The sequence below is a fragment of the Rhea pennata genome, chromosome 12, assembly GCF_028389875.1.
Source record: "Rhea pennata isolate bPtePen1 chromosome 12, bPtePen1.pri, whole genome shotgun sequence".
Lineage (NCBI taxonomy): Eukaryota > Metazoa > Chordata > Aves > Rheiformes > Rheidae > Rhea > Rhea pennata.
In genome coordinates this window covers 8,818,731-8,833,756 of record NC_084674.1, presented here as the reverse complement: position 1 = coordinate 8,833,756, position 15,026 = coordinate 8,818,731, and the positions used below count along the sequence as shown (strand labels likewise).

General features: G+C 44.3%; 1 protein-coding gene across 8 annotated transcripts in view; it reads right to left on the bottom strand.

Moving 5' to 3' along the window:
* Positions 1–15,026, bottom strand: part of CADPS (calcium dependent secretion activator) — a 239,860-nt gene that overhangs the window by 176,686 nt on the left and 48,148 nt on the right. For all 8 annotated transcript variants that reach the window (XM_062585365.1, XM_062585363.1, XM_062585362.1 and 5 more), the window contains exons 2-3: positions 14,334–14,447; positions 8,899–9,231 (exon numbers count right to left, since the gene is read on the bottom strand). In XM_062585365.1, coding sequence (XP_062441349.1) covers positions 8,899–9,231; positions 14,334–14,447 — 447 coding nt within the window. The remainder of the gene's footprint in view (positions 1–8,898; positions 9,232–14,333; positions 14,448–15,026) is intronic.

Genomic DNA, 15,026 nt, shown 5'->3' with positions numbered 1-15,026 from the left:
CTAGAGAATACAGCACTAGGCTACATCAGATTTATTTTGTTTAATAGAAGAGCTAATTTGCTTTAAATTTAATTACAGGGGCCAAGATTGCTCTGTAAGTCCATAACAGCACAGAACATAAGCTGATCCTATAGCTAATGAATGCATACATACGTCCATACATGCTCTGTACAAATCAGACACCCGGTGCTGAAAGCCTGGTGGAGTGATCCTACTCCGAGGGAGAGCGATTGCTACTTTTTCCTGCCCCAAAACGCAGGGGTCTCGTGGCACACTACTACTCTACTGGTGTTGCCTCAGTCGCCCCTACTGCTGCCCCATCCCTCGCGAACCTGCTGCACTCTTCCCAAACCTCCCTGCCAATCTGCGTTTGACCCTGGAGAAGACGGAAGCTTGTGTTCCAGAGCGTGGAACACAACCTGCACGGCATGTGCAGATGTCTCCTCTCCGCCACCTCGCCTGCTTCCCTCCAAGGTTATTTATAAGGACGCTAAACACCACATTGCACAGGGGCACCACCTCTACAACACGCAGGACCAACAGGAGCAATCAGAGCATTGCCACCAGGAGCAATCAAAGGATTGCTCTGTGCTTCCCTGGGCAACCTCTGCAAACAAACGTGCGACCTGCTCTCCAAAACAGGGAAACCTGGAGCTGCAGGCTGAGTCATAAATCACGCCTGAGACGCTCGTCTCGTCTCTGCCCTTGCCCCTTCTTTCAGCCTCTCCTTCCTGCCTCTCATCCACACAAATGCAATTCTTCAAAATATCACATCTCTAGCTGAGGAGGAAAGCCAATTCCCCCTCTGCCCAAACGACTGTGTGCACCTACACATTATTATTATGAAGGGGAAACTTCATTCACTTCACAAAGCTTTTTCCTTTTTCAATTTCACTTCCAGCATTAAATCACTACAGTCTTTAGAAGATCCTCGAGCACTGACAGGCATGCTGCGCCTGCCACCGAACGCTACAAGAGTAATTACAACCCTGCAGAAGGCTCCAGGCTGCCATTTCCGTTTCCATGGAAATAAATACTGAATTACTGAAAACAGAGTATGATGCTTTATGTATTTGGAGGGTTTTGATCATCTTAAAATCACCTTAACCCATTTTTAGTGGTGCTGGTTTTATTTTAAGTGGAGGAGAACATTCTGAGTGCAGAAATAGGAGGAGTAACCAAAAGGCATTTTGAAGGAATGAAGGCGGGGGGGGGGAATAAAAACAAAATAAAATAGAGCATTGGGGTCTGGCCAGGACTCTGGGAGGTGTCGTGGGGTGGGCCAGCAATACTGGCTGAAGCTGCCGTCTGTCCATGGCGTCCTGGTATCCAGCCGGGAGCGTTTGGGCGAGAGGAGCCCTCAGCACCGGCACAGTGCTTGCAGTGAGCACCCGTGGCTGCTGCTGCTGCGGCTGCCTTGCCCTGGCTCCAGGACTGAAGCAAACCCCTTCAGAGAAGGTCACTAAAGGCAGCGCTCGTGTTTAAAGATCCGGAACTGTAGATGGCCATCTCAGAGGCTTTGAGTTTAAAGACGAAGGTAAAATAAAAAGGAATTACTTTGTATTCTTCCAAAAATTGTAATTAGGAAGCAGAAGAGAATCTCTGATACTCATTATCTGTATCTCTGAATTAGCAATAGACAGAGAGATGCAAACAGACAGACAGGTCACTCCATGGGGTGTGTAATGACCCTGCAATTGTCGTTGCAAAACTTGGCTGGGAATTTTCCACAAGAAAAAAAAAAAGAATTATATTCTTTGTTTTGGGAGGATATACAACCAAACCTAATCTTTGGTCTGAGGTCAGCTTAACTTTCATCTAGCTGTCTGAGCTATTCCAGTGCTGCACGGGAGTTTCTTTCCTTACTTGTTTCTGAGCTAAACTGGACTACATCTTCCAAGTACCATTGCAGCATCTCTGCAGCGCACTATGGCTCACTGGACTGAAACACACTGTGGTCAATCAGGCAACGAAGTTCAGGAAACCACCAGACTTGCAGAGATCAGAGGGACAGAAGACAAGTTACCACCTCAGAGGATCATTTTCAATATTGAATTGAGCTAAAAACCAAACATTTGATTCAAGAGAGAACTTCTAAATATTTTTTTCTGCTAACATTACTTTTTTTTTTTTTTTTTTTTTTTTGGCAGGGGAATTCCCTGCTTTGCGGGAAATATCAGCCTTTGGACAAACTCCTCTAATGCAGCTGCAAAAATAAATGTCATAACAGTGAATTCCAATTTTAAGCCAGCTCTAGTCAGCAAGGTTTAAGTTGAAATACTTCGTACCTAAAATTGCATGTTCCTCAAGACTTATGAAACAATTCTACTGATGGTAGTTGGTGTTTTTTACCCTCTTAAGTGAACCAGCCACTAGAAAGGGGTGAGATGTGGTCTGTGTTGTACTACACACACAAACATGCACTCCTCTCTGGTGTTTTTTTTTTTACCTGTTACCCAGATAACTAGAACTACGCGTTAAAGGAACACAACCTTCAACCATGTTCCTTTACATATTACTCAGCAGGTTTGACAAACAGATCTACCTATTTGTTTTTAAATCAAGTATCTATAGGAATCGGATGAACCTGGAAGTTTAGCACAGCCATTTTTCACATTTAATGGGAATGGCACTATATAGGGGACACTCAAGGCACAGAAAAGAAGAAATAGTCTGATTTTGAAGCCTGTGAATTTAGACAATGTCGATACACAAAACCAAGACATCGGACAGGGTTTGAGCTCTGCAGTGACAGCCTGAGAGTCCAGCGCTTCTTCTCAATTGGGAGGATGGAAGCGTGCAGCTTATCATAGATCTGGTTGGACATCAGCTACTGCAACTGGATTAACTGAACAAGCACCGTACTACAATTTTCTCAGTACACTTAAAATTCACTTGCAAATTCAGTATAAGAGAGGAAAGTAAATCCCTGCCCTACAAATAGAGAAAAATAAGATAGAGAGAACAGCACAGTCTGACTTTCAGAGATGTTGCTGCAATTTAGCTATCATGACAGTCAGTAGGAAATGAAGGGCCAGCCCTCAGGGAAAAGCTGACTGCAGCAAAGGCCCATGTTTGGCATTGCCCAGAACCTAAGAAATTGCTCCTGTGTAACTCCTCCACAGTCACAGGTTAATTTTGAAGCAGAAGAGCTAAACCCAAGTCTCATCAATGTGTTCCAGACCAGAAACCGACAACTCAAATACGTGTCTTCCTCCCTAGCAAACCACAAACACCCCTTGCACAACAGAGGAGCTCACTATTACAGCTGGAGATTACTCAATTCCTACACTGACTCTAACAGAGTAGAAACACTAAGCTACATAATGTGTATTATGCAAAAAACCTAAGTCTCTGTGTATTATTCAAAATGTTGCAGTCAGAGGCTGTGCTTAACAACGCTGTTATCTTCATATCTTTGTTTCCTAAAAGCCTTTCCAATCACATCAATCCTTTTTGCTCTGTTGCTAGCTCAGATCCTGCTACATCACTGCTCTCACATTAAGAATGTATTTATCACACACAATCTGAGGATGTTGTATTAAAAAAAACCTTTAGAAATCACCTTTCCCTTAAAAAAATATATTATTCCAGAAGTGAATGAAAATACAACCTCAGTGATGCGATCATTATGTATGAGTATGATGTGACAGCAGGCCACACAAGAGAAAAGCACCTTCTTCCAGAGAAGTTCAAGCAATTGTTTGGGACTCTCAGCACCATTCCTCCTAATTCCTTGCAAAAACAATAACTAAGCAAAGTCTTCTTGCTCCTTCCTCCCAACGCAGCCTCTAGGCACAGAGTTTCATTCTGCACAGCGGAAATGCATAGGGCTCACTTAGCAGCTAAGCGCTCCGGGCCCTGCCACCGCGAGCAGGAGCCCTACGCACGCTCCAGGAGAAGGCAGCTCGAGCGCAGCCTCCCCTGAAACCTCACCACCACTGGGAGCTGCACTGCTTTGCCTTGTAAGGCAGGAGAACCGAGGTCTCGCTGAGCGGCCTCAGAACTGTCAGTGAGCAGTTGTGGCTGCAGACCCTTTGCACCAGCTCCCCGACAAGCGAAGCGATACAGGAGACGGAACTGCTTTGCTTTTCCAAGCACAGGTGATTGATTGATAAACCGCACCAGCAGCACCGTACTGTCAGGTCTGAAAGAGTAACAGCATTTGGACGAGCTGTCAGCAGAAATGCACCGTTTCCTAATTCCTCCCATACATGTCACACAAGTGTAGGTCAAAAATAGGTATAGCTCACTATGGGCAGCTACCCATACACCACGCAAGGGAGGCGTGCAAATGTATTATCACCCGCACACAGGCAACCTGCATGGCATTTCTGTGAACGTTATAATTTCAGCATATCCAGGGAAATGCCAGACAAAATGTTTTCCCTTTGCTTAAAGTTTATTCCCAAACAATATACAAAATATTTTGTTCTTAGGAAACAGGCAGTAGAAGCTTCAATCAAGTTATTAAGAAAAGGATTTAAATTGTACTTCCAATTATCTCTGTCCTGATCAGCCAAGAGTCAGACTACAGTAATTTAACTCATTACCCTGACAGTTTTATTCAGCCAGAGTCAATGCGCCCTTAGACTGACTCCGACTGAAATGTAATCTGGACTGAAACAAAACAGCATGATGGAAATAAATTATCATTTTTAGCTGTTATGGGGCTAGTGCTATGAATCTCTAAGGGAACGCTCTGTGCTGCAAATACTGCTGTAAAATCAGGCTGAGAAGTGTTTTAAACCCACCGGGAAAGGGAGCTCACTGCTGACTCGCAGGGCAGGTTGACAGACTGGCAGAGGTGGTTACGAAGATCGCTCATCAAACGGAGAAAGTCAAATGAGGCGGATGAAAATTTACGAAAATCTAAAGGCGAGGGAGAGAAGTGGGAATGGACATAACACACAAATGTTTCCTGGTCCCGCTCCATCCATAACAAGCACATTCACACAAAACATCGACCCATTCCTCCACACTTCAAATGCCCTGGGACCTCTTGTTCTGCAATGCTGTATACTCTATTTTTCTCTCTCTGGATGCCTCTGTAAAGCTGGCAGGTATCTCTGGCTGTCTAATTGGTGTCAGAACTCACAACCTGGAGACACTACTGGTGCAGAGGAGCTCTGCACGACCCAAGGGCTGTAACACGCCTGGGAGAGCTTCCTAGCCACAAAGAGCGGTGCCCAGGACCTGGGTCTCCAGTCTGGAGCAAACCCAACTGCCGCTGTGGCTTTGAAATCTGCCCAGCGTAAACAAGAGCTTTTGGAGTTTTAGTAGGAAATAATTTGCTATTAAATCCTGCGAAGGAAAGCACAAATCTCCTGCTTCAGGGCTGAGGCCAGCCCCTCACGGTGTGAGGCTGGGAGGATGCTTTCCCAGGGGTGACGGGCAGCTGCTGAATCACTGCTCGCTGCCTGTCATCTTCCACTCTTGCCTGCAGCTCTGCTGCAGAAAACACTCCAGGCGAGCGGTCGGCCGCTTTGACCTACGCCAGCAGCTCCCCATACAAGCTAAGCAAACAAACACATTTTAAGAAACAAGGAGGTTGCTCTAATGGGTGTAGTCAGCCCTGATAACACAACTGTGAGAACACAGTTAGCTTTGAACTGAGGGTCCCTATGGCAAAGTCTGTAGTTTCCCTGAGTCCTCACTGCTCCAGCGCTCATCTCTGCCTGGTCAGAGGCAAATGCCCCAGTTCTTCTCAGGCAGTACAACTGTGCCTGCTCGTCTGAGCTTTAAAGAGACTCAGTGCAAGGTTTTGAAGGACTTTTCCTCATTGCAAAGCACAGTCTGGGATGGAGAAGCGTGTAGAGGTTCAGCATTCCCATACAGAGAATAGGGTAAATTGTGAGTAAGATCCCAACTGCCTTAGAGAATTTAGGCCCTAGTAGGAGGCTCCCACCCTCCAACGAACCCCTCTCACATCAGCTTCGAGCTGCTTTTCCTATGGAGTATAACGGAGAACGCCGAGGAGGAGGAGGGCACATCAGGCAACCTGCTTTGCCCCCTACCTCCCACACGGAAATTCCCACCCCACATTCAGGCTCAGTTAGGGGGCAACAGCATTTAACTGTACTTGCTGTACTACAAGAAAACGCCAGACAGTAGAGCTATTTCTGGTAAAAGCTAATGGTGTAGTCTTGCAGATTTTTTGAGACGTGCTTTATGTAAAGTGCTTTCCTTTCCGCACATTAATCCTCACTATCCAGGTATTAAAAACAACAGAGTAACTCCCATGCTAATACTCACTTCCAATAGAGATCACATCATTCTTTAAAAACTTAAATTACAGGTTTGCTGCCTGTGAGCATTACAGAAGACTCCTAAATAAATCCTTCATTTCCAGAATAAAGCTAGGCTCTACTACAGGAAATGGGTTGCTTGATGCAACACAGCAATTTGCAGAAAGCAGACACTGCAAATTGCCACTGGGTTCACGGAGTCAACTAGAAAGGCTCTCACACACGGACATCATCCACCAAGCAGTGCAATGATGACTCGACTCAGCTTTCTGCAGCACTGAGAACCAGAAAGCAAGAGGGTAGGATCACAGACACTCACATAAAACCATTCTAATTCATTAGCTGAGCACAGGTCAAGGCAGGATGACAGACAGCGCTCGAGTGGGTCTAAGTTAAAACAAACAAACAAACAAATCTCCCCCCAAAACAGCTGCAAAACTGACTCAGCTCTCAACTCACCATTGAAAATATTATGGTTTTGTTTTTAAAGAAGTCCTCCATCAGAGGACTGAGGCAAGAAATCTGCTTTGAAAACAGAATTTATGAGGACTGACGCAGACCTTGCTACTGCCTTTGCCACAAAGACCTCTTACTCAGGGACGTTTATTATTCTCTCTTGCCTCTCACATAAAGGATTGAGATGAAGAACAACAGCAAAATAATCACGCTGTTTACAGGGGGAAAAAAAGACTCAAAATGATTTTCTATCACCCATCCCTTGAAATGCATTGGAAATGTCTGGACAAAAGAATAACAGAACTGGTCTTGAATGTATTAATTTGAATGAGAAGTGGAACCTCTAAGTTAAGAGGAAGAGATCAAGGTCTGCTCCCCCTCAGAAAGCTTTCCAAAGGGTTATCTTCCCCCTCTCTACGACTCGGACATCCTTTATCCTGTCTGCAATATTTATATCCAATAGCAGGGAGCTGTAATTTGGGTCACTGGCAGCCTGGTCAGCTGGTAATAGTCCTCAGCAAGAGCTGCTGGAAATGCAACAACAGAGTAACTCCTGTGCTAATACTCACCTTCAATAGAGATCACGTCATTCTCTAAAAACTTAAAGTACAGGTTTGCTGCCTGTGAGCATTACAGAAGACTCCTAAATAAATCCTTCATTTCCAGAGTAAAGCTAGGCTCTACTACAGGAAATGGGTTGCTTGATGCAACATAACAACTCTGTACAGCCTAGAGAACTGGTTCTTACTGGGGGCTAGTGGATGGCACTGGGGAACTGGAGCAGCCCCAAGGTTGTGGATATTTGGGCCAACCTTCTCTCCATTGAGAAGCAAGCAGCCATAGGAGCAGAGGTGTTGTCTACAGGCACACCACCCTCCTCGTCCATGGGCTTCCCCCTACTCCCACTTTCATCCACCTCTGCTCACCAGAATGGGGCCTTGCTACACTAGGAGAGAGATGTGGTCTCCTCTGGGGTCTGCAGGCACGTGAGGAGAGAGATCCAGCTGTTGCTTAATAACCTTCTATGTCACCAAGTGCATTTGGGGGTCACAGAGGCTCTCTGTACTTAAGAATACTCCACACAACCTCACAAGCAAGTTTGTGTAGGACATTCACCCACAGGGCATCTGAGCTTCAAATACTAATAAGGTTATCACAGGCTGCAATAAAGTACTTCTGTCAGTTAGATTGGTGATGCGACAGTGTAAAGCCAAGCAAATTGCAGCAAAATAGCTCACTTAATGTGACCACTCAGCGACATTTCACACACCAAGGACAGCTGAAGGATGGAGATGTGTATTCTCTTGAACATGAGCAGTTGTGTGCAAAGTCACAAACCAGTTTATTCCAGTAACACTGCAGAGCCTCCTCCTTGTCTGCTGGATAAACTAATCATGTGTGTGCATCAGCAACCTTGAAAACATTTTATTGCAATAAATTGTTCTGAGAGTGGGAATGTAGTAGCTTTACAACCCCTGGCCAATTAACGGACGGACTGGGATGTGTATATGTGGCTCAGTGCAACATTTGGATATTTAAAGAGCAAAAATCACCTCAAAATACTCAACGAGAGTGATGGATATGAGCTAGCCTTAATCCTTGAATTCCTTCTCATTGGTTAGAGGTACCTCATGTCAGTCGTGATGGTAAGTATACAGAGACCAATAACATATCAAAGAATATTCTTAAGTGGTACCTTAAATTTGTGTACTAGTATAGTCAATCAAATTATAGCTATGATTAAATAAAGCTTTACTCTTTCCTAAACATTGGGTTGTGAGAGTATGCCTGGCAAAGAACTTCGCTAGCTCAGTGGGAGCTGACACTTAGGCACCAAAGACCTGCTTATCCACACACACAGCTGGGAGAATAAGATTTTCCCTTCTCAGCAATTCTTTGAGATTTCAGGAAAGAGAATCTTCTGAGAACCATCTGAAATAGCTGAAAAAACCCCAATCCCTAAGCAACAAACCAAAAAAAACCCAAACACATGCAAGAGAATTTGGCCATCCACGTGGGCCTCAATGTAACAAATTCCAGCATGAGTCAACATCTTTTCTCATGGAAGTTTTCTCAAAAGCAGTCTGATTAGAATCACAGAATCATAAGAGAACCATAGAACAAAGTTTCCGTTTTGTAATAGCGAAGTTTACGTTGAGAACCATTTCCACCCAGCCTAGGTGAAGGCTCTTACCTGACAAGCGTTGTACAGAAGCTGATGCTCAAACTTCTTGATCCCCAAAATGTTCTGGAACATCTCGTAGAGCTGCTCCTTGCTGAGGATGAGCTCCGAGGCTGCACTTGCCGTCATCCTGGCTTGCTGCTTGCGGGGATCCTCTTCACCACGGTAAATAGCATCAAACTTTGCCATCCAAGAGCTCAGGACTGTCTCCTTGCTGAGGCCATCAATCTCTGGTAGGCTGCGCACTCTCTTTTCAATGTGCTTCTTGAAGACCTCCCGAGAGTCATTTGCTGAGCATCCTCCGCTCTGCACCATCCTAGCCACGCGGTCACTTTTTAGAAATACCTGTAAGGAAAAGGTGACTTCAAATGATGTCAGTTAAAAAAAAAAATCCTCCTTGTTTCTGAAGTACCACCAAAACTCATTTTCCCTAAAGAGAAAATAGCTAACTCATTGTCTCTATGCTTTCTGACTTCCTATGCCACTACCACATGTTGCCAGACTAACAACAATTTCACTTCTACTTTAAGTGTAATGAAATCAGCTAAAGCTTCTACTTTGTGTCCACTAAAATGGAAACATTTTGATGTAATTTGATGCTATGATCACACTTCACCAGATACATGAACACCCTTCAGGAATTCCAGCAGGATTATATTTTGCTCTAGCAAACATTTTAACATGAAAGTTATTGTATAACCACATTTTCCTAGCCAAATTCTGCCTATTTAGAGGGAGCCCAATCATCCTACTTAAGTCAATAGCATTGCACTGCATTTACCCATGTAGCCAGACCTAGGAAACCTTTGATCAATGCAAGGACCAGGCTTACTTTAAGCTGCTAAACAGGAGACCTTTGCAGACTGCCCTGCTGTGACAAAATGGCAAGATTTGCACATCAAGCCTGAATTTATTTAATGTTACCTTCAGTTAAGAACATGTGTCCTTATTGTCTGCTATTCCCTAGTCTTTCCAACCTGGGCGATCAGCACTGTGAGAGTATGGTTAAAGTGTCACAGGAAAAGACAAGAACAAATAGCTTGATCTTTACAAACTAATGTGTAAACAGCAAGACAACTCAGACAATTCGTGTTCCACTCAGCACAGGATACAACCACAGGCACAAAGGGTCAAATCCATCCTTCTGCAGATGCAGCATGGTATGGTACAGCACATCCTGAGGCTGCCTAGGCAGGCTTTACATAAAAAGAGCAGACTGCGAGATGCAGGACCCTGACAGCAGGAGGGAAGGGGAAGAGGGGAAGGCATTTAATGAAGGTGCTCTTTCCACTGCAGGAACAGTAGAAGGGCCAAGGCACAAGAGCCTTCTGCAGAACAGAGGATCCCATGGGAACAAGGGAGAGAAAAAGGGTGAGAGGGAGACAGGGAGAGATTGTGTTGGCTTTCCTCTCCCATGCCCTTAACACAGGAGAAGGGCAATCGATGCCTAGCAAGAACTGTTGTTTTATTAATGATGCTGAGAACCGATGAATGCAGCAGGCTGGGAGGAAGCTGTGCCAGCACAGGGGTGTATCTGTCAGCTCTCAATAATTAAAGAGCTTGAGGATAACCTGAGGACACGATAAGATTTTTATACCACTCAGCAACTTCACACTCCATGTTCCCAGCTGCTTGACAGCATGTGCATCTGCCAGGAACAGTAGTGGGTTTTGCTCCAGGAACAGCCCAGAAGCGGTGCTAAGGAAGACCTGGGCCATTTTTCTGCTGACATTACCACACCGCACTGGGGAGCACTCCTAGCAGACAAGGTGGCCAGGAGCAAGATGCCACCAGCAGCCTCCACTTTGGGATGGGATTCCACACTGAATTGTCTCCAGCATGTACTCCCCTTTCTTGTGAAGCATAAAGATGAGCATTAAAATCCTATGTGTGAGGGTGGTTTAGGTTAAGCAATAGGTGAGAGCTATCAAAAGTCAAGGACCTGTATGCAGCCCCAGCTGAGAAAGTCCCCAAAGCACCACTGACTGCTAGCAATGGCAAGAGGTCCCCGTGATGGGCCCTGCTGCGCACACCCTTGGCTCTCACATTCAATCTCTAATCATCCTCTGGTGGCCGAACATGCCTTTGGCCTGACCCCGCGTGACAGTGCTAATGACTTCCTGTCGCCGGCAGCACAAGCGTCTATTGCTGTGTGCGGTCCCCGTCCCAGCAAGAGCTGTGACGGCACCGAGCGCGGGGGAACTGATTCCCTGCCTCCCGTCAGCACCGCGCAGTGCCTGATTTATCCTCCCCGGGCAGAGCTGCAGACAGCAGAAGAAGGGAAGGCTGCGGCTGGCAAAGAGGAGGCAGGCGCGGGGGAGCGCCAGTCAGACACGAAGCAGGGAAAAAAAAAAAAAAATAAGATCGAGAAATGGGAAGATGAAAAGAGGTGTTTTTGTCAAGGAAACTGTTTAGTCCTGCAGAGCAAGCCGCTTTCTCTGGAAGATACCAGGCAAATTGCCCAGCTGTAAGACTGTGTAATACCAGGAGTCAATAATTACTGGAGCAAAATCCTAACATGTGTACATACGCGAGCACATGAGAAAGAACCAGCCTTGCACGAGCTGGGTCAGACACCACCTTCTGCCACGTCCACGGATGCCCTTGTTCTGTTTCCAGCAGCAGAGTCGAAACGGGTCTAACAGCATTTCCCAAACACCCACTGAAGGCATTTCTGCCTAAAATGGTTGCTGTCAGAGGAAGCTTTATTCAGGGGAACTCAAAGGACATGAGGCAGGCTTTCCTGAAGAATCTGTTGGAGTGTGTTGGGCCTGTCTCGCATACTTTACCCGATGGATCTGCAGCATTCCTACAGGCACAATGGTGCTTTGCAGACCAACAGCAGTCAGCTCACATCACTCAGCCTTTTAATTCGATTGCAGCACTGTGAACTAGTCTAAGATTGACAATCACATGTTTACCCCCTTGACAGCACACTCAGCAGAGCGTTACCATGCAAACATGTTCAGGATAAGGACATTAAACGCATCCCTGACTCACCATGTCACTCTTACTTCTTTCTCCAACAACAACAAAAAATTCCATTCCCCAGGTAACAGTGGAAGAGAACAGATCTTACTCTGTCCTGATAATAAGTGAACCTCTTGCAAATACCACCAGCTACATCCAACACAGAAAGTTTCAGTTTTAGCATGTTCCAAGTCCAGAGCACATCCTGCAGCTTTCTATGTCAGCACCTAAATGTGAATTTCTAGATAGTATAAATTTAAGGAAGAGTTATTTGCACAGAACTCTGACACGTGCAGGAGATGCAAACAAGTATGATTTCTCTGATTGCACTATACTTTGATTAAGGGTGGGCACCTCTTTGCATATAAGGCATGAAGGAGAACAGCACCATCAGGAAGTATTGCTCACGTGTTCAAAGAGGGTAGAGGTGTTCTGTGGCAACCTGTGTTTCTTTGTGCCACTCCAGTTGGGACTGAGGAAGATGCACACAGTCTTGCTACAACTGCGCAGAAATTGGAAGGTTTGTTTCCTATAAGTCCTCTCTACACTGCCCCATCGTCTAGACAGCTAGGGAGAGGGGAAGAGAAACCACTGGTGCAAATTGAAGGAAATAACAGTTAAAAAACAGTATAAGGAAGTTACATTAAAGGATCCAGAGCAATGCATTATGCAATAGGTGCACTTTTTGTAGCCCCTTTTGAGTAGGACAAAGCCAGCGGTGCATCTAGTTGAGCTGAAAGCATATAGTTTGCAGACATCTTTCTGATCAATTGTTCTTGGTAAGTTTAATTATTTGATACTAATTATGCAGGACAAGATTCATGGAACTACTCAGGACAAGTTTTTCCTGGACCCACCAGGGAATAGGCATGTCTTCTCTGTTTTTAGCAGTTTTATTCTCCTGCCCCAATAATCTCATCTAAACAGATTATACTACTCTTACATCATAAAATGCTGCTCATGCCATCTTAAAAACTTTCTCTAAGAGCATCTGTTCAGTGAAGCTGTGATAAACTGATGATCCCTTTGCAATTTCTTTTCTGATAAGAGATGTAAATTAATCTCAGCTTCCTTCCTGCACAGAGAAGAATGATGGAGTAACTATTAGGCCAGTGTAATAGAGTTAATCCAGGGATAATTTGTGTTTTCCTTGCATATAGGCAGCTGCTGCCATTTTTTTTTATAGAATTAAAATTCTCTTCCGTTTTAATATCTGATTTTTCTTCCCTCTTAGATGCCACCTCCACAGAAATATTCTATGTAAGCAAATCAAAATCTTCACCTTTTATGACAGAATAGCTCTAGGGAGAAAGAGAAATGGTTTGCAAAAAAAGCTAACAAAAAAGGCAACACTCCTCATACAAATCACAAGCACTGATTTCTTTCAGAAACAAAAGCTCCTTCATTTCAAGAAAAAAATACAAAAGGCTGCATTAATGGCAGCAAACAAAGAAGTGCAAGAAGACAGATATGCATAATTACTCTTTTGCACAATTATGAATGATGCTTCATGATCTTCAGTGTAATCTAGTTTCGTAGATGTATTTCCTTCTTCCTTCCCCTTCACTTTAGAGCACTTGTCAGTGCATGCAAAGAGCAAAATGAGAAGGTAAGACTCTGGCTGAAAATCCTGAAGTCAATTAGACATAGGGCAGAAGTTTCAGCAATAATTGAAAATGCTGCCCAGTCATTTCTTGCTATTTTTCATAGAGAAAATGGGACATTTCATTTACATTGTGGCATCTTCCCTGTTTTAAAGTAAACTGCTTAAAAGATATCAGGAAGGAATTTTTCACCTTGAAGCTGTAAGGAAGAACTTCTTAACGTACATTTAGGTGTAAAGAAATATCCCTCTCCCTTTGCAGGTTATTATTTTTACCAGCAATGAGTGTGTGCTTGTTAATAATTGCTAGGGCAACGCAAAATCTGGAATTGGTACTGAATCACTGGAATCAGCGGGAGAGCTTTTATCACACAAATGGGGAGAAAGGGTTGAATTACTGCTTCTATTTTCTGTGTTATTTTCCATAGCATTTTATTCCTTAACATTTCCACTTAATTTATATTCTCATTCAAGGTGAGATTCTTTAACAAGTTGAAACTGTGAAGAGATGCCCCATATTTTGGCTCTGCTAAAATATTATTTTCACAGTATGCTGCTTGTTCAACAGGGCAGTCTTTCAAGAGAGTTTATGGAAGAAGTACTTCACCTACTGGGCCATGCACCATCATCTCCATAACCAGCTTAGGGGATGCACCACAGTATAGATCACCACAGTTGTTTTATGGGAGATGCATCTTCAGATCCTGAGCCTTAAAAACGTTGTATCACACTTTCAAGCCCTGAAGAGGCCTTGTGCTTGCCTTTGTTTTGCGCTTTGTCCACAAAGGGCAAAGAACCCATCAGTTCAAGATCTGAACTGTCACTAGGGGAAAGAACAATGATTCATATGGATATTGAAATCATCTCTCCTTACCTCATAGTAGCTCTGGACAGCGTTTATAAATGCTTCATCTGCCACAATCTGGGTTTCTCCATTGAGAAAGGCCTGGAATCGATCTTTGATTGTCTGCAGCTGCTGTTTACTTATCTGCAAAATAATGCCAAGAGGAGAAAGAAAGTTAGTTAGAAGTTTATTTATGAGAAGAAAAAGACAAACAAGTTTTTTGGCAGCATCTTCTTTGGAGCGTTTGTGATACACGTTTCTGCTCTCCTTTGGAGACAGCAGTAGATGAGGAATCAGCCACGTGTAGGTACATACACGTGTGCACTCTTCCCCCGGCATATTGATTCAAAGTGTCATAAGCATCCAGAATTACCCTGAACATCATTTCTAAACAACTTTACAACAACAAAATGCACACAAGACTTACTGCTTCACGTCCACCCAAATGAGAAGTAAGCTGTCGTGTGTATGCTTGGAAGATATTTGTTCAGTGCACTTTTTTCCTCATTTAGCCCTTAACTCCTTTAGATGTTGGCTGATAAACATCTAATCATAGAACTAGAAGCTTTGCAAATTGCCTTTAGAAGATGGCAGTCGTTAGCGGTCTTGGCCGTGCCTCTTGTTTTCAGTACTGCTATGAAATCACACAGTTGCCCTCCCTTTCTTGTGAGCAGGGCACACACCCAGCCCTGCCACGACCCAGGCTTGCAGCTCTTTCTCCTC